The 19,386-nt window shown below is 67.2% G+C and overlaps 1 protein-coding gene across 1 annotated transcript; it reads right to left on the minus strand.

The window, feature by feature from the left end:
- Positions 1–4,761: 4,761 nt before the first annotated feature.
- Positions 4,762–12,264, minus strand: TRPV4 (transient receptor potential cation channel subfamily V member 4). Its single transcript, XM_075435018.1, has 15 exons — positions 11,900–12,264; positions 10,477–10,649; positions 10,098–10,250; positions 9,121–9,261; positions 8,743–9,041; positions 8,155–8,334; positions 7,918–8,076; positions 7,727–7,819; positions 7,459–7,532; positions 7,185–7,350; positions 6,902–6,968; positions 6,449–6,765; positions 6,213–6,340; positions 5,063–5,184; positions 4,762–4,904 (listed from the first exon to the last, which is right to left on the minus strand). Exons 1-15 carry the CDS (start codon positions 12,262–12,264, stop codon positions 4,762–4,764), a joined length of 2,580 nt encoding a protein of 859 aa, XP_075291133.1.
- Between the last annotated feature and the right edge of the window lie 7,122 nt (positions 12,265–19,386).

The raw sequence follows: 19,386 nt of genomic DNA on the forward strand, positions 1-19,386 counted from the left end.
GCCCACCTCCACCCAGGACTGCGGCCGTGCCGGCTTCGGCGGGCGCAGGTGGGTCACTGGGGACTGGAGACGCGTGCGGACCCCGGCTGGAGATGTGGCAGGGACCCCCGACACGCATCGGGCACCCAGGGTGAAGCCACTGCCACCCCCAGCCCCCTCACCCCGGCGGGGTGCAGCCCCCCACCAGCACTGCGGGAACGCACCCGGGGAAACGACGCTGTTTCTGGTCCGCAACTGTCTTCCTCTTAAAATAATAATAATAACGATAATAATAATAATGATTTCTGAGGCAGGCATGCATGAGGCTGCTACTAAACTTAGCGGCCGCCTTTGCTGTTTGAGAGCGAGGAGAAGAGACAGGCAGTATAAATTGCACGGCTGCAGAAGGACTTCAAAAAAAACACCCCCCATCCCTCATTTTGATTGATATTAGCTTCACAAATTAAGCTTTAGATTTATCTAAAAATAAATTTGCTTCCGCGCTCCGCATTCTGGATGACAAGCGCTTTTCTCTTCCCTTTGTTGGGGTTGTCATCGCTGGCAGAGAGGCACAGGGGGGTGGGAGGGGGCTGTGCCCGAGCACCCCCAGCCCCCGGGGTCCCCCCCAGCCATGCCTGAAGGCAGAGGGTGCAGTAGCTCAGGGCGTTGCAGGGCAGGGTGTCAAAGGGCCAGAGGCAAGCCCTGCAGCCCCTAGGGTGGCGGAGGAATCCCGTGCTGGGGTGTCCCAACCATGGCCACGCTGTCCCCAACCCCACGGAGCCGTGGCGGGGTCCGGCGTGACGGCACACGGCGCTGGGGCACGGCCACGACCACCCCTCCTGCCCCCCACCCGCTTCACAGCCCCCTCAGGCAAGGCCCGTGGGCTTTGGGACGTTAGAATTTCCATAGAGGGGGGGAAAAATTGGTTTATTTCCAATTACGCTGGAAAATGCCATTTCCAGGGGCACGGCCGGGGGCAGCGGCAGCGCAGTGCCCGCCTCGGGCCGGGGCTCTCCCACCTGTGCCCCCAGCTCTGGTGGGGCCCGGCCGGGCGAAAGGAAATTTTATAATTTTCAAATAAGAGCCAGCGTGAAGGCGGGAGCCGGCTCAGCTCCTCGTTTGATTATGCAGCACGAGCTGAGCGCTGAAACCTCAGCCTCTCCTAAGTAGTGATAATGAAACTTATTCATTCCCGCACCCTGGGGAAATACTTAAACCACAATATGAGAGATATATGTAAATCACATTTAAACGGAGACAGTGCAGTTAAAGCTAACGGCGAGTAATCAGGTTTGAAGATGAAGTGTCCCCTTTTCTGCTATCTCATTTGCTTAGCGAGCTGGGCTGCCCCCGGGGCCCTGGCCGAGGTCTCGGCCACCACGTCACCGTGCCACCGCTGCCCACCCAGATCGGTCCCTCAGACCTGCACAACGTCCAGCAGCAAGAGGAAACCACGCTGCTGCGGGTGGCTGCAAGGGAGCTGAGCAGAGAAGGAGCATCATGGTTAAAGGGTCGTGATGGGATGGGGTGGGGTGGGATGGGACGGGGCTGGACAGGGTGGGTGGCTGAGATGGGATCCGAGCAGAAAAGGAGCATCGCAGTTAAAGGGGTGGGATGGGATGGGGTGGGGTGGGGTGGGACGGGGTGGGTGGCTGCAAGGGAGCTGAGCAGAGAAGGAGCATCATGGTTAAAGGGTCGTGATGGGATGGGGTGGGGTGTGGTGGGACGGGGCTGGACAGGGTGGGTGGCTGAGATGGGATCCGAGCAGAAAAGGAGCATCGCGGTTAAAGGGGTGGGATGGGATGGGGTGGGATGGGGTGGGACAAGGCTGGACAGGGTAAGTGGCTCTGATGGGATCCGAGCAGAAAAGGAGCATTGCGGTTAAAGGGGTGGGATGGGATGGGATGGGGTGGGATGGGATGGGAGGCTGTGAAGGGATCCGAGCAGAAAAGGAGCACTGCAGCTAAAGGGGCGTGATGGGATGGGATGAGGTGGGACGCGATGGGATGCCATGGGATGGGATGCCATGGGATGGGATGGGGAGCATCCCGCCAAGGCGGCACTGCCCATCCCGCTGGGGGCTCAGCCTGCTCCTGTCGGGCAGCCCCCAGCCCCCGGCGCTCAGCCCCGTTCCCTGCCCAGCACCAGGGCAGCCCCAGGAGCAGCTGGGCTGGAGCGGGTCAACGGCCTCGTCCCCCGGACCCACGTCCCACCGGTCCCCACCCGAGGACGGGGCGAGGGGTGCGGAGGGAGGCCGGGCCGGGCGCTCAGCTCGGCTGCAGACCCCCGGCCCAGCTCCCCGCAGCCCGGGGCTGCCCAGCCCCGCACCCCGGCCCCAGCTCCCTTCCTGCTCCCTCCCGGCTGCCGGCGCCGGCCCCGCATAGCGCGGTGTGCGGTGCCCTCCAGCGGCGGGCGGGACGGGCGGGAGGCGGCCGCGCACCGCAGCCCTGTGCCTTCACCCTGCACCGCAGCCCTGCACCGCAGCCCTGCGCCCTCACCCTGCACCGCAGCCCTGCACCGCACCTGCACTCCGCAGCCCTGCGCCATGACCACGCACCGCAGCTCTGTACCTTCACCATGCACCGCAGCCCTGCACCACAGCCCTGTGCCATCACCACGCACCGCAGCCCTGCACCGTGGCCATGCACTGCAGCCATGTACCGCACCTGTACACCACAGCCATGCACCGCAGCCCTGTGCCACAGCTCTGTACCCTCGCCATGCACTGCAGCCATACACCACAGCCCTCTGCCCTCACCATGCACCGCAGTCCTGCATCGCAGCCCTGCACCATGGCCATGCACAGCAGCCATGCACCGCTCCTGTATACTGCAGCCCTGCACCACAGCCCTGTGCAATCACCATGCACCGCAGTCCTGCACCATGGCCATGCACCACAGCCCTGCGCCATCGCCATGCACTGCAGCCCTGTGCCATCACCACGCACCGCAGCCCTGCACCATGGCCATGCACCGCAGCCCTGTGCCATGGCCACGCACCGCAGCCATGCACCGCCCCTGTCCACTGCAGCCCTGCACCACAGCCCTGTGCCATGGCCATGCACTGCAGCCATGCACCGCCCCTGTCCACTGCAGCCCTGCACCACAGCCCTGTGCCATGGCCATGCACTGCAGCCCTGTGCCACACTTGTTCACCGCAGCGCTGTGCCGTGGCCATGCACCGCAGCCATGTACCGCACAGGTACACTGCAGCCATGCACCCCAGCTGTGCACCCCAGCTGTACCCTTCGGCCATGCACCACAGCCGTGCACCATGGCCATGCACTACAACTGTACACTGCAGCCATGCACCGCAGCCATGTACTGCACCTGTGTACCACAGCCCTGTGCCATCGCCACGCACCGCAGCCGTGTACCGCACCTGTACACCGCAGCCATGCACCGCAGCCGTGCGTGAGAGCCATGCACCATAGCCGTGCCCTTCAGCCGTGCACCGCAGCCGTGTACTGCACCTGTACACCGCAGTCACGCACCACAGTCATGTACTATCACCACTCACCGCAGCCGTAGCCATGCACCACACCTGTACACTGGAGCCATGCACCACAGCCCTGTGCCATCGCCATGCACCGCAGCCGTGTACCGCACCTGTACACCGCAGCCATGCACCGCAGCTGTGTACCACATCTGGGCACCGCAGCCATGCACGGCAGCTGTGTACCACACCTGGGCACTGCAGCTGTGTACCACACCTGTACACTGGAGCCATGCACCACAGCCCTGTGCCATCGCCATGCACCGCAGCAGGTACCGCACCTGGGCACCGCAGCCGTGTACCGCACCTGTACACCGCAGCCATGTACCACACCTGGGCACGGCAGCCATGTACCACACCTGGGCACCGCAGCCATGTACCACACCTGGGCACCGCAGCCATGTACCACACCTGGGCACCGCAGCCGTGCACCGCAGCCATGCATGGTAGCCACGCACCACAGCCATGCACCGCAGCCGCCACGCACCGCAGCTGTATTCTGTAGCCGTGCACCGCAGCGCGTACCACAGCCACCCGCTGCAGCCGTGCTCCATGCCTGTGTACCGCAGCCACACCACGGCTGGCCATGCACCACCGGAGCAGCACGTGGGTGCCAGGGCCGGGATGTCCCGGGCAGAGCAGCCACGGCCGGGAGCGCAGCGCTGGGTGCTGCAGTCACCCGTCGCGGCAGGCACACCACACCCCGCCCCGCGTCCGGGGGGCTTCTGCCCGCTCCGTACCGCCACGGTGCCCTGCCAGGCTGGCTCCCGGGACGGGCTGCCTGCAGAGGAGTCACCTCGGGGTGCTGGGGGGCCATCCGGCACGGCGCAAGGAGCAGCAGGCTCCTGCCTCCCTCCCGGCGACGTGCCTGCAGCGACGCTCCCCCAGCTGGAATCAGTCGATGCCAGGAGCAGGCGGCGGCGGGTCAGTCTTTATTACTAAATAAATAGTCGTATAAATCTTGTGCAAAAACCCGTGGCGAGAACCGTGGGGGCAGAGGGGGCTGCGCTCCCCGCCCTCCGCCCATGGCAGAGGCTCCTGGCACAGCACAACCAACGGCCCTGGCGCGGCAAAGCGAAGCGGCGGCACCGCAGCTCGTCTGTGTGAGCCGGAGACCCCCAGCAGCGCCGGGGCAGGGTCAGGACCCCCCATCCGGGCTGGACACCCACCAGGACAGCGGCTGCACAAATCCCTGAGGAGCAGACAAGCACCGTCCAGCCCAGTCCGCAGTTCCACCGGCCGTGCCGGAGGCCCGGGCAGAATCCGTCGTCTCCCAGCGCCGCGGTGCTAGAGCGGGGAGCTCGAGGCCTGGCCGTGCCGCCGCTCCCGTGGCTCTGCCGTCCCCGCGGTCCCCAGCGGGACCACCACCTCCTCCGGCTGGCAGCTCTTGTTGAGCTCCACCACGCGCGGCACCACGGTCGACCAGCGATCTGCAGAGACGGTGGGAGCTTGGCAGAGCCGGGAGCCTGCGGCTGCTCCCCCCGCATCGGTCAGCCCCGCAGCACCCGGTCCCCGACGCTCCCGGGGCTCATCCAAGCCGGCAAGCAGCATCCCGAGGGATGCTCCCAGCCCACGGCACCGCGCTCACCTCTCCGCAGCCGGCCCACGGTGTGGGAGAAGCCGTAGTACTGGTACGTGTCGCTCTTGCCCGGGTCCTCGCTGATGATGCCCAGGTTCTGGTTCCAGTGGGACCAGTTCACCTCATCCACCCTGTGGGAGAGGTCAGACCTGGAGGGGCTGCACGGGGCGGCTGGGAGCCAGGCGGCAGCTCCTGCATCCCCGCACCACCCCGCCATCGGCAATGCCACCCGGCTCCAGGCCGGTACGAACCACCCAGCAAACCAACGCATGGCGCCGGCACCCCGAAACGCAGCTCGCTGCGGTGGGAGAGGCTCGGCTGCTCCTGGTCTTAGGTTCAACAAGGGCAAGTGCAGGGTCCTGCACCTGGGGAGGAACAACCCCAGGCACCAGTACAGGCTTGGGGTGGACCTGCTGGAGAGCAGCTCTGCGGAGAGGGACCTGGGTGTCCTGGTGGACGACAGGTTAACCATGAGCCAGCAGTGTGCCCTGGCTGCCAAGAAAGCCAATGGGATCCTGGGGTGCATCAAGAAGAGTGTGGCCAGCAGGTCGAGGGAGGTTCTCCTTCCCCTCTACACTGCCCTGGTGAGGCCTCATCTGGAGTACTGTGTCCAGTTCTGGGCTCCCCAGTTCAAGAAAGATGAGGAGCTACTGGAGAGAGTCCAGCGGAGGGCTACAAGGATGGTGAGGGGACTGGAGCATCTCCCCTACGAGGAGAGGCTGAGGGAACTGGGCTTGTTCAGCCTGAAGAAGAGAAGGCTGCGAGGGGACCTTATAAATGCCTACAAATATCTGCAGGGTGGGTGTCAGGAGGATGGGGCCAAGCTCTTTTCAGTGGTGCCCAGTGACAGGACAAGGGGCAATGGGCACAAACTGAGGCACAGGAAGTTCCGTCTGAACATGAGGAAGAACTTCTTCCCTCTGAGGGTGACGGAGCCCTGGCCCAGGCTGCCCAGGGAGGCTGTGGAGTCTCCTTCTCTGGAGATATTCAAGACCCGCCTGGACAAGGTCCTGTGCAGCCTGCTGTAGGTGACCCTGCTTCAGCAGGAGGGTTGGACTAGATGACCCACAGAGGTCCCTTCCAACCCCTACTATTCTGTGATATTCTGTGATATTCTGGTCCCTGGCTCCCCAGGGTCCCCAGGGGCACCCGCCTTTACCTGAAGCACCAGCGGCGGTCGGGCGTCCCATCGGTGCCCTTCCCCACGGTGACCATCTCCCCCGAGCGGAAGGCTCTCCGCAGGAACACTGGGAAGGAGCGCTCGATGTCCAGGATGGTGGTGGCCCACTGCCGGGGACACCAGGGACCCCTCAGCCAGGCGTGGGGGGTCCCTCGCCCAGGTGGTGCTGCTTGGATGGAGCTTGGGGTGCTGCAGTGCAGCTCCTGGGGTGGTACCTGCAGCTTCCAGATGTGCTTGCTCTCCTTGGAGACTTGGCCCACGGTCTCGCCCATGAGGGCGATGAGCATGTTGAGGAGGAGCACGAAGGTGAGGATGATGTAGGTCACGAGGAGGATGATGAAGACGCCGGGGTACTTGGCGCTCTCGAGCATCTCCAGGTCGCCCATGCCGATGGTGAGCTTGAAGAGGTCGAGCAGGAAGGTGCTGAAGGTCTGGCTGTCCCGGCACGAGGGGTAGGTGGGCACCGTGCAGTTGGACTGCTCCTCGCTGCAGGACTCGCTGCTGGGACATGGGTTGAGGAGGGACACCAGAGCTGGGGAAGAGGGACGGTGGGTCCGTGGGTGCAGCGGCAAGGACGGGGGCCCCGCGCCGTGTCTGCCCAGCCGTGCCGTGCCGTGCCGCAGGGCTCGTCCTTCCCCCGAGCCCCAGCTCGCCGGCCAGGCGCCTACCTGACGCGTAGCCGATCATGAAGAGCAAGTAGACCAGGAGGAAGCGGAAAAGGTCTTTGAAGAGGATCTGCAGGTGATGGAGAGGGGGGTGAGACGTGCTGGACCTCAGCGCCCGGCCGTGCGCCGGGGCACCGTCGCCGAGCCATGCCGCAGGGCTGAGCGCAGGGCACCGGTGAGTCCCGAGAAACCCCACAGCAAGCATGGTGGACCCTCCTTTTGGGCTGCACACCCACCAGAGACCCAGCCCTGCTGGGGAAGGGGAAGACCCCTGACCCCACCAGACCTTCTGGATCATGATGCTGTAGGTCCCAGTCAGCTTCAGCCCTCGGGTGAAGTACAGCGCGTTCATCCAGCCCAGGACCAGCGCGAAGACCATGACGGCCAGGTACGCCTCGACGCCGCCCAGGTACAGCCCCGCCGTGACGATCACCAGCACCGAGTAGATGAAGCTGGAGGAGAGCCGGCGTCGGGCTGCGCACCCACAGCCACCACCGGCTACGGCCCCTCGCAAGCCTGGGGGGGCTGTGGCTCGGGGGTCCCGGGGGTTCCCCACGTACTAGAGCAGCTGGAAGGAGCCGTCTATGAAGAAGGAGTTCACACCTGGGCACTTCTTCATGAACAGATCTTTGATCTGGGGGAGAGACGGAGAGGTTGGGGGGGGTCAGGGGAGCAAGGTCCTACCTGGAGGGTCCCAGTGTCCGGGGGGGGCATCATGGCTGATGCCTCGGGACACAGCGCTGCCGCCCTTGAGTCGCTCCTTGCGTGGAGACCACGAGGGCTCGGCTGTCCCGCGGGATGACCCCCCCCTCGCCTCGCCACACTGACGTTGGTGAAGAAGAAGAGGATGCCGGTGAGCAGGGTGACGACCTCCCCGGCCAGGCGCAGGTAGTCGGCGGTGGTGGTGTACGGGTAGGGGGGCTGCAGGGAAAGAAGGGGCTGAGCTGCTTCACCACCCTGGGGCAGAGACCTGGCAAACCCCCCTGCCAGGGGGTGGGGGGGCCCGCGGGGGGACTCACGGGGCCTTCCATGGGGCGGTAGTAGGCGACGAGGGTGAAGATGACCATGGCGCAGAGGTAGGAGACCACGCTGATGTAGAAGGAGACGGCCCCGAACTTGCGCCACTTGTCGCGCAGCAGCTCGTTGATGGGCTCCACGGCCAACATCTCGTGGCGGTTCTGGGTGGGACAGGGGTGCTGTCAGCGGGGACGGAGCCCTGTGACACCCCCCCGCCCCCCCCCCCGGCCCCTGCACACCTCGATCTTGCTGTTGTAGACGAGGATCTCCAGCACGGAGACCTCCTCGCCGCAGGTGTCCAGCGAGGAGAGGTCGTAGAGGGAGGAGTAGACGGGGCCGTACGCCCAGTCCTTGAACTTCCGCGAGAGGTGCCGGGCGTCCTCGTCCACGATCTCCCGCCGGATGATGTGCTGGAAGATCTGCCAGAGGGAGGACTGCTCGCCCGAAGGCGGACCCGCACCCAGCCCCCACCTGCTCGGGGCACCCCCACGTCGCAGAGACCCCAACCCACCCCCTGCACACCCGGGGTGCACGGGGCAGCCCCCCACGACACTGCAGAGTCGGCATTTTTAACAACCCCACGCTGCTGGAGGATGAGGGGGAGTCAGGGGAGAGGATGGGATGTGTCCAGAGCCTGGGGTTAATGAGGGTAGGGTTAATTAGCCAGGTTAATAGGCTGCACATGCAGGTTTCCAGCATCACCCACGGCGAGAAGCCGTGCTGCTCGCTGGGACGTGCACCGAGCGCAGCAGGGCTCAGCCCTCACAGCCGGGGATGGCCGGGCAGCCGCGTCCCTGCTCGGGCATGGGGAGCGGGGGTCACCGTACCCCGATCTTGCCGGTCTTGGCAGCCATCATGAGCGGGGAGAGGCCATCGTTGTTGAGCAGAGCCTCCAGGTTGGTGTCGGGGAAGAGCTTGGCGCACTTGACGAGGAGCAGGTCGTACATCTTGGTGACGAACCGGGTGTTCTCGCGGGTGTTGTCGGCGATGGCGACCAGGGCGTGCAGCACGGTGTTGCCGCGCGAGTCCTGGCGCCGCAGGTCCGCCTGCTTGCGCCCGTTCTCCGTCAGGTAGTGCACGATGTGGGGCTGGTTGGTGCAGGCGGCCAGCGAGAGGGGCAGCTCTCCTGCGGGGACACCGCCTCGTCGGGGCTCCCGTCGCCATGGGGCACCCCCGGGGCTCGGCCAGCCCCCCACCCCTCTCACCGAAGTAGAAGTAGCCACCCTCGTCCTTGGGCTGGAAGAAGCGGCCGCGGGCCTGGGCGTGCACGTCCGCTCCCTTCTCCACCAGCAGCTCCACGTAGTGCTTGCACCGGCGCTCGATGGCGATGTGCAGGGCTGTCTGACCTGAGCCGCCGGCGCCCGTCAGCGCCCACCCCACCCCAGGACCTCCCCCCGGGTCCCCAGCCTTTCGGGGTACCCGCTGCTCCGGTCCCCGAGCCCCCCTAGAGCCCTCCAGCATCCTCCTGCTCTCCAGTCCTCGCTGCTCTGGTCCCCCCAGAGCCCCCCAGCATCCTCCATCCTCCCTCAGGTCCTCCGTTCCCCACAACCTCCCCGGGGTCCTCACTGCTCTCGTTCCCCCAGAGCCCTCCAGCATCCTCCTGCTCTCCTCCAGTCCTCGCTGCTCTGGTCCCCCCAGAGCCCTCCAGCATCCTCCTGCTCTCCTCCAGTCCTCGCTGCTCTGGTCCCCCCAGCATCCTCCATCCTCCCCCAGGTCCTCTGGTCCCCACAACCTCCCCGGGGTCCTCGCTGCTCTCGTTCCCCCAGAGCCCTCCAGCATCCTCCTGCTCTCCTCCAGTCCTCGCTGCTCTGGTCCCCCCAGCATCCTCCATCCTCTCCCAGGTCCTCCGGTCCCCACAACCTCCCCGGGGTCCTCACTGCTCTGGTCTCCCCAGAGCCCCCCAGCATCCTCCTGCTCTCCTCCAGTCCTCGCTGCTCTGGTCCCCCCAGCATCCTCCATCCTCCCCCAGGTCCTTTGGTCCCCACAACCTCCCCGGGGTCCTCGCTGCTCTGGTCCCCCCCAAGCCCTCCAGCATCCTCCTGCTCTCCTCCAGTCCTCGCTGCTCTGGTCCCCCCAGAGCCCCCCAGCATCCTCCATCCTCCCCCAGGTCCTCTGGTCCCCACAACGTCCCCGGGGTCCCCATACCCGGGCGGGGCTGGCGGTGGCCCCCCCGGCCCCCCACCTCGGTAGTAGACGTCCCTGAAGGGCGAGTTGATGAACTCCCGCATGTTGCCCGTCTTCTCGGCGATGTCGAGGAGGAGGGGGATGGTGTCGTTCCTGCCCCCGCTCAGGTTGAGCAGTGCCTTGGGCAGGCAGGTCTTCCCCGTGGAGGGCTCTGGGAGCGGAGGGTGCTGAGGGGGGGGTCGGGGCGAGCCCCCCCAGACTATGGGGGTGCCCAGCCCCGCACCCCCGCACTCCCTGGCCAAATCCCCCACTCCTCCCGGGCACCGCACGTTGCAGCCCGCCAAGCCAGGGCTGTGCGTCCCCATCCCCGCCCGGACACAGGGACCATGGGTGGCACAGCCCAGACCCACCACAACAGGGGGGTCCCAGGCACTCACCCCGAAACTCCTCATCCGTCAGGCGCTTCTTGTGGGTGAGGAGGAAGGAGAGGAGCCCGTCCAGGCCGGCTGGGGACCCCCGCGAGACGATGTCGAAGAGGATGGGTCTGTTGAAGACCTTGAGGACTGGGGGTGGGGTGGGAGCTGGCCCCTTCGTGCCCGGCGCCTGCTTCCTGCGGGAGAATCCCAGAATCCCAGCATGGTCGGGGTTGGAAGGGACCTCTGGGGTCACCCAGCCCAACCCCCTGCCCAAGCAGGGTCACCCAGAGCAGGCTGCACAGCACCGCGGCCAGGGGGGGCTGGAATATCTCCAGAGAAGGAGACTCCACAGCCTCCCTGGGCAGCCTGGGCCAGGGCTGGGAACCGGAGCTGCTGCCTCAGTTTCCCACCCATGCGATGAGCTCGAGGGTGCTCAGCAGCCGGAAAAGGGCACCGGCAGCCGGGGGCACCCCCCGTCCAGGGTCACCCATGGGGCTGGGGCAGCCTCCCCACCCACAGCAGCCCAGTGCTCCCAGCACCCCACCGCCCAGCATCGCCCACGGGGGCTGGTGGGTGGCCTCGCCAGCTCCTGGCCGGGTGCTGCAGCGCTTGGGGCCCCCAGCTGTGCCCCCCAGCAGGGACCGGCCGTGGGTTCGGCCACGCTCCAGTGCCGCCGGCCAAGCCAGACCGGTCGGAGCAGTCGGCGGCAGCGGGACACGTGGTGGGGACAACTGGCCGGCTCCAGGCACCGGGAGCCGGGGGGAGGACGGGGATCTCTGGGCTTGGGGGGCACGTGGGGCACCGTGTCCCCCTCCACTCGCCCTGGGATCGAGCTCCAGCTGGGGCGCAGGGACACCCCACAGCCCCAAGCCCAGCTGCACCCCGGGTGGGGACTGTAGGGACACCCCACAGCCCCGAGCCCGGCTGTGCCCTGGGTGGGGACCATAGGGACACCCCACTGCCCCGAGCCCGGTTGTGCCCTGGGTGGGGACCATAGGGACACCCCACTGCCCCGAGCCCGGTTGTGCCCTGGGTGGGGACCGCGGCGGGGGCCACGGCGGCCGCCCCAGGTGCCCGGCACAGAGGGGCATTGTGCGGGCGGCCCCCCCCGGCTCCGGTTTCCTGGCCCTCCTGAAAAGCCCTTTCATGCCAGGAGCCCGGCGGCCCGGCGGCCAGGGGAGCGGCCGGGAGCACAGAGCCTCTTTCATGGCACCGGCAAGGGGGAAGGGGAGCCACGCTCCTGGCCCCCCCGGGGCTGCAGACCCCGGCTGGCGGGGAGCTGCCCCCACCCCGCGTGGCACCCCCTGCTCAACGCACCCCAAAGTGCCACCGGGAGAGTCGCGGGGGGTCTGTCCCCATCCCCAGCTGCCGGGCGTCCCCCCACCCACGGCAGCGCGCCCGGGGGTGCCCCCCACCCCATCGCTCCGGCACCCCCCGTACTCACTCGGCGACCCTCCTGCGCCAGCGCTTGTTCTCGCTGGGGCGGTGCCGGTAGGTGCCGTAGTCGAAGAGAGAGTCCATGGGGGCTTTCTTGGGCGCGGGGACCACCGCCGACTCATAGATGGTGGCTTCCAGCAGCTCCATGGGTTTCGGGGCGCCTTTCCGGAAGGCGCCGTGGAATTTCATGCGGAGGTTTTGCTTTCCGTCCCCGGCACCGGGGGGTCCCCGGGCTGCCTCGGCGGGGGACGGGGTGTCCTCGCTCTCAAACAGGTTGGCCAGCGAGGAGAGCGGGAAGGAGTCGTTCTGCAGGGACCCGTCGTCCCCCGCGCCCTCCCCGGCATCGCGTGGGGGGTCTTCGGCGTCTGCCATGCTCCCTGGCTGGGGGGACAGGCACGAGCAACCCCCAGCTCCTTCCGCGAGAGCAGGAGACCTGGAAGGGGACACCCCAGTGTCACCTCCAAAGAATCCATGCCCCCTCCCCACCCTCTCCCGCGTGCCCCCCAGGCAGGAGCAGGTCCCACGCCATCCCACGCAGGTCCCACGCCCACCCCAGCTGGACCCCCCCCACAGCCCAGGCTCTCCCAGCCAGTCCTGCCCGCCCCGGCTCTGCTCGGTGCCCACCTACCCGGCCACGGGGACCCCTCACGTCTGCGGAGGCCCCCCCGGCTTCGAAGCGCAGCCGTAACGGGCGAGGGCGAGCCCGGCCCCGCTGCCTCTCCCCGCTGCGGTCAGCTTGGGTGCAGCCCAGGGCAGGGCACAGAGCAGACCCTGTGCGCTCCGATCTGCCGCCCAAGGAAAGAAAACATTCCTGGGATCCACCCAGGGAAGCGCCGGGAACAGCGGGGGGCTGCCACCGGAGCGGGGCTGGGGCTGGTCCCCCCAGTCCCACCGCTCCCACCGCCACGGGGGGCTCGGTGGGACCCGGCTCTGGGTGCCCGCCGTGCTGGCACGGCCACGCTGGGCACGGCCACGGGGACCGACACGGCACGGGGAGGTGCAGGAGCAGCGGTCAGGACAAGAAATTACGGGTTTAGGTTGCGCAGAGGGAAACGGGGCTGCAGGAGAGCCACGCTACCAGCCTGGAGAGCAAAGCATGGCACCACGGCACGGGCAGCACCGAGCCCTGCCCGCCGGGTCCCCGGGGCAGGCAGCGCTGGCAGGGGCACGGACAGGCAGGGCGGGCAGCCCAGAGACCCCCAGGTTCTCCCCCGGCGCCGCTTGCCACCGAAACCCACCCAGCTCCTGCCCCTGGGGAGCTCAGCCCTTGCTGCGGATCCCGGGACAGAAAAAGCAGCTGGGAAACGTATCATTTTCTGCCGGGCTGCAGCTTTGTAGAACAACCCATAATGGCAGGCTGGGCCCTCCCGGGCCGGGCAGCGATCGCTGCCGGATAACGTGCTTCTAATTAGGCAGCGCGTCCCACGGCCGCCCACGGCAGCCCCACAGCGGGGGCACGCGGTGCTCCCACAGACACGGGGACGAGGGCTGCAAACGGCCCTGACAGCCTGCAGCTGGGGGGGGACCCTGCGCAACGGTCCCCTCCTCCCTGCCACCCCGAGGGTCACCCAGCAGCGACGGTGTGGCCCTGGGGGTCACCCAGCAGGGACAGTGCGGCCCCAGGGGACACCCAGCAGGGACGGTGTGGCCCTGGGGGTCACCCAGCAGGGATGGTGGGGCCCCAGGGGACACCCAGCAGGGACGGTGTGGCCCTGGGGGTCACCCAGCAGGGATGGTGGGGCCCCAGGGGACACCCAGCAGGGACGGTGTGGCCCTGGGGGTCGCCCAGCAGGGACGGTACGGCCCCAGGGGACACCCAGCAGGGACAGTGCAGCCCCCGAGGACACCCAGCAGGGATAGCACAGCCCAGGGGGTCACCCAGCAAGGGATGGTGTGCCCTGGGGGGGTCACCCACCAGGGATGGCGCAGACCTGGGGGTCACCCAGCAGGGATGGTGCAGTCTGGGGGTCACCCAGCAGGGACAGTGCAGCCCCAGAGGACACCCAGCAGGGATAGCACAGCCCTGGGGTGTCACCCAGCAGGGACGGTGTGACCATGGAGGTCACCCAGCAGGGACAATGCAGCCCAGGGGACACCCAGCAGGGATAGCACAGCCCTGGGGGTCACCCAGCAGGGATGGTGCAGCCTGGGGTGTCACCCAGCAGGGACAGTGTGACCATGGGGGTCACCCAGCAGGGACAATGCAGCCCAGAGGACACCCAGCAGGGATAGCACAGCCCTGGGGGTCACCCAGCAGGGACAGTGTGACCATGGGGGTCACCCAGCAGGGACAATGCAGCCCAGAGGACACCCAGCAGGGATAGCACAGCCCTGGGGTGTCACCCAGCAGGGACGGTGTGACCATGGAGGTCACCCAGCAGGGACAATGCAGCCCAGGGGACACCCAGCAGGGATAGCACAGCCCTGGGGGTCACCCAGCAGGGATGGTGCAGCCTGGGGTGTCACCCAGCAGGGACAGTGTGACCATGGGGGTCACCCAGCAGGGACAATGCAGCCCAGAGGACACCCAGCAGGGATAGCACAGCCCTGGGGGTCACCCAGCAGGGACAGTGTGACCATGGGGGTCACCCAGCAGGGACGGCGTGGCCATGGGGGTCACCCAGCAGGGATAGCACAGCCCAGGGGGTCACCCAGCAGAGCTGGCGCAGCCCTGGGCGTCACCAGGAGCTGTGGGACAAGCCGCAGAGCCGACACGGTTTCTCCTCTCTGTGGACTTCCCTGCCATCGCCCTCTCTGCAAGAAATTCCACAAGCACCTGCCAAAGCCCACGGGCCCCCCACCCTGACCCCGGGCAGACACGGGCCCTGCACGGCCGCTGGTCCTGGGGCAGCGGAGACGCGGGCATTGCCAAGCACCCCGACCCCCCCGAGTCGCGTTGGGTACCCCAGCCTTGGGACACGCTCGGCTTTCGGGAAAAGCCCAACCACGAGCGGCCGGAGCCCGGGGCAGAGCCGGGAGCCACCGGCACAGGACGTGGATCCCCGTGGGACGCAGCCCCGGGGATGCTCTCAGGGCCTGGGGGGACGCGGGGCAAAAGCGGGGGGAGAAGTGGAAAGGGCAGGTGGGGCCGGGAGCCGGCGCCGCGACCAGCGACCGGGGTGGGAAGCTCCGGTCGGAAACGCGGCCTCTCTGGCCGGTGCCGTCATCCCGGGCACTGCCAGGGCACCGCGGCTGCCAGGAAAGGTGCTGTCAGTGGGGTTTTCTTTGGCTTGTTTATAGCTCTTTGGGTTTTTATTTTTCAGACTTCCTCGCCCCACGGAACAAATGAGTCAAGGCGCAGCTCACCCCGGCTCTCGCATCCAACGCAAACCCTCCCGCCCGCTCCCCCACCTGCGCTCCCACCGCTCCCCATCCTTCCACCGAGTCACCTCCCAGCCAGACCAGTATCCCCAGTCAGCCCCCTGCTCCGGCCCGCCGTGGGGGCACGGACACCGGCGTGGACACTGGGATGTGGAGGGACGTGCCCTGGGTTGGTGCCCTGTTCTCAGGCGGTGCAGCCATCGCCACATTGAAGCGTTCCTCAAGCCGACGCGCGAAGGGTCCCGGGTGGGAGTGAATCACTGAAACCGCAGCGCGTTCAGGTTCAGCCCAGGTGGAAAAGCTGCCCCGCAGCGAACCGGGCGCCTGCCAAAACCAACTGCACCGCCGCGACCGGGCTCACCCGGGCGGGAGCTGTCCGCTCGGCGCGGCCCAACGGATTGATGCCGTTGGTCACCCCCTCCTCAAAGCTCCCCGTGGGAACGCCGCCGGCATCTCGCCCTCGGAGTGCCGAGCCCCCCGATTAGCCAGACAGGTCAGGACCCCGCGGGGTCAGGGGGACCCATGGGGGTGCACCTTGCCCAGCCCAGCCTGCAGCCCCGTCCTCACCCCAGGGATCCGTCCTGCCCAGGTCCCTGGGTCCTTCCCTGGAGCTCCATCCTGCCCCGGTCCCCGTGTGCTGCCCCGGTCCATGGGTCCTGCCCCGGGGCTCCATCCTGCCCTGGTCCCTGTCACCTGCCTTGGGGCTCTGTCCTGCCCCAATCCCTGGGTCCTGCCCCAGTGCTCCATCCTGCCCCAGTCCCTGGGTCCTTCCCAGGGCTCCATCCTGCCCCGGTCCCTGTCACCTGCCCTGGGGCTCTGTCCTGCCCTGGACCACATCCCCTGCCGCAGGGCTCCGTCCTGCCCTGGTCCCCGGGTCCTGCCCCAGGGCTCCATCCTGTCCCGGTCTCTGGGTCCTACCCCATTCCCCGGGTCCTGCCACGGAGCTCCATCCTGCCCTGGACCACGTCCACTGTTCCGGGGGCTCCATCCTGCCCCGGTCCCTGTCACCCGGGGCTCCGTCCTGCTCTGGACCACGTCCCCTGCCGCGGGGCTCCATCCTGCCCCAGTCCCCGGGTTCTTCCACGGAGCTCCATCCTGCCGCGGTCCCTGGGTCCTACCCCAGAGCTCCATCCTGCCCCGGTCCCTGTCACCTGCCCCGGGGCTCCGTCCCGCCCCGGCCCCCGTCCGCTGCCCGGGTCCGTCTGTCCTGCCCGGCCCGACACCCCCCGGTCGTGCCGCCCCCGTTCCTGCGGGACCCCTGCCCCCCCCGGCTGCCCGTACCGCAGCACGTCCCGCCGAGGCTCCCGCCGAGGCTCCCGCCGAGGGTCCGCGGGCTCCGGCACCGCCGCGTCGCGTCCCGCAGAGCGGCCCCTCCCTCCCGCGCTGCGGGGGCGGTGGCACCGGGACCCGCCCGCGCCCCCGCCCCCGCCCCCGCCCCGTAGGCACCGGCCCCGGGCAGCGCCGGACCCCCCCCAACGTCCCGAAACAGCTTCCCTGCAACCCCCCCCCAGGAACAGCCCCGAAACGCGCGCCCCAGAACGGCTTCTCCAAGGAGGACCCCCCCTGAAACACCTCCCCAAAACAGCCCCCCCCCAACGCCCCGAAACGCCCTCCCTGCAAACCCCCTTCAGGAACAGCCCCGAAACAGCCTCCCTGAAACAGCTCCCAAGAGGAACAGCCCCCCAAAATGGTCCTGAAACCAGCCCCCACCCAGGCACAGCCCCACAAAACACCCTCCCCATACAGCCCCCCAAAACTGTCCCGAAGCCAGCCCCCACCCACAAACAGCCCCCACAAAACAATCCTGAAAACAGCTCCCACCCAGGAACAGCCCCCCAAAATGGTCCCGAAAACAGCCCCGACCCAGGAACCCCCCCACAACACCCTCCCTGGAGCAGCCCCCCCAGGAACAGCCCCAAAAGAGCCTCCCTGAAATAGCTCCCAAGACGAACAGCCCCCCAAAACGGTCCCCAAACAGCCCCCCCGCCAGGCACAGCCCCCCAAAACACCCTCCCCAAACAGCCCTCTCAGGAACAGCCCCAAAACAGCCTCCCTGAAATAGCCCCCAAGAGGAACAGCCCCCCAAAACGGTCCCAAAACCAGCCCCCACCCAGACACAGCCCCCCAAAACACCCTCCCCAAACAGCCCCCCAAAACGGTCCCGAAGCCAGCCCCCACCCACAAACAGCCCCCCAAAACAATCCCGAAAACAGCTCCCACCCAGGAACAGCCCCCCAAAATGGTCCCGAAAACAGCCCCGACCCAGGAACCCCCCCACAACACCCTCCCCAAACAGCCCCCCCAGGAACAGCCCTGAAACAGCCTCCCTGAAACAGCTCCCAAGAGGAACAGCCCCCCAAAAGGGTCCCGAAACCAGCCCCCCCCAGACACAGCCCCCCACAACACCCTCCCTGGAGCAGCCCCCCCAGGAACAGCCCCAAAACAGCCTCCCTGAAACAGCTCCCAAGAGGAACAGCCCCCCAAAACGGTCCCCAAAACAGCCCCCACCCAGACACAGCCCCCCAAAACACCCTCCCCAAACAGCCCCCCAAAACGGTCCCGAAGCCAGCCCCCACCCAGGAACAGCCCCCCCAAAATGGTCCCGAAAACAGCCCCGACCCAGGAACCCCCCCCACAACACCCTCCCCAAACAGCCCCCCCAGACACAGCCCCCCAAAACACCCTCCCCAAACAGCCCCCCCAGGAACAGCCCCAAAACAGCCTCCCTGAAACAGCTCCCAAGAGGAACAGCCCCCCAAAAGGGTCCCGAAACCAGCCCCCCCCAGACAAAGCCCCCCAAAACACCCTCCCCAAACAGCCCCCCCAGGAACAGCCCTGAAACAGCCTCCCTGAAATAGCCCCCAAGAGGAACAGCCCCCCAAAACGGTCCCCAAACAGCCCCCACCCAGACACAGCCCCCCAAAACACCCTCCCCAAACAGCCCCCCAAAACGGTCCCGAAGCCAGCCCCCACCCAGGAACAGCCCCCCCAAAATGGTCCCGAAAACAGCCCCGACCCAGGAACCCCCCCCACAACACCCTCCCCAAACAGCACCCCCAGACACAGCCCCCCAAAACACCCTCCCCAAACAGCCCCCCAGGAACAGCCCCGAAACAGCCTCCCTGAAATAGCCCCCAAGAGGAACAGCCCCCCAAAACGGTCCCGAAACCAGCCCCCCCCAGACACAGCCCCCCAAAACACCCTCCCCAAACAGCCCCCCAAAACGGTCCCGAAGCCAGCCCCCACCCACGAACAGCCCCCCAAAACAATCCCAAAAACAGCTCCCACCCAGGAACAGCCCCCCAAAATGGTCCCGAAAACAGCCCCCCCCAGACAAAGCCCCCCAAAACACCCTCCCCAAACAGCCCCCCCCAGGAACAGCCCTAAAACAGCCTCCCTGAAATAGCCCCCAAGAGGAACAGCCCCCCAAAACGGTCCCCAAACAGCCCCCACCCAGACACAGCCCCCCAAAACACCCTCCCCAAACAGCCCCCCCAGGAACAGCCCCAAAACAGCCTCCCTGAAACAGCTCCCAAGAGGAACAGCCCCCCAAAAGGGTCCCAAAACCAGCCCCCCCCAGACACAGCCCCCCAAAACACCCTCCCCAAACAGCCCCCCAAAACGGTCCCGAAGCCAGCCCCCACCCACGAACAGCCCCCCCAAAATGGTCCCGAAAACAGCCCCGACCCAGGAACCCCCCCACAACACCCTCCCCAAACAGCCCCCCCAGACACAGCCCCCCAAAACACCCTCCCCAAACAGCCCCCCAGGAACAGCCCCAAAACAGCCTCCCTGAAACAGCTCCCAAGAGGAACAGCCCCCCAAAAGGGTACCGAAACCAGCCCCCCCCAGACAAAGCCCCCCAAAACACCCTCCCCAAACAGCCCCCCCCAGGAACAGCCCTAAAACAGCCTCCCTGAAATAGCCCCCAAGAGGAACAGCCCCCCAAAACGGTCCCCAAACAGCCCCCACCCAGACACAGCCCCCCAAAACACCCTCCCCAAACAGCCCCCCCAGGAACAGCCCCACAACAGCCTCCCTGAAATAGCCCCCAAGAGGAACAGCCCCCCAAAACGGTCCCCAAACAGCCCCCACCCAGACACAGCCCCCCAAAACACCCTCCCCAAACAGCCCCCCCAGGAACAGGCGCCGAAGCAGCCGCCCAGGCCGAGG

This window comes from Opisthocomus hoazin, chromosome 13, assembly GCF_030867145.1.
Source record: "Opisthocomus hoazin isolate bOpiHoa1 chromosome 13, bOpiHoa1.hap1, whole genome shotgun sequence".
NCBI lineage: Eukaryota > Metazoa > Chordata > Aves > Opisthocomiformes > Opisthocomidae > Opisthocomus > Opisthocomus hoazin.

Bases quoted from the DNA above. Each gene is read 5' to 3' on its own strand.
- TRPV4 (XM_075435018.1), bottom strand. From the start codon at position 12,264: ATGGCAGACGCCGAAGACCCCCCACGCGATGCCGGGGAGGGCGCGGGG. The intron at 9,262-10,097 runs GTGGGGGGCCGG...CCGGCGGCTCAG, and splicing joins CAGGGACGTCTACTACCGAG to GTCAGACAGCCCTGCACATC. The intron at 7,351-7,458 runs GTACGTGGGGAA...GCTCTCCTCCAG, and splicing joins GGCTCCTTCCAGCTGCTCTA to CTTCATCTACTCGGTGCTGG.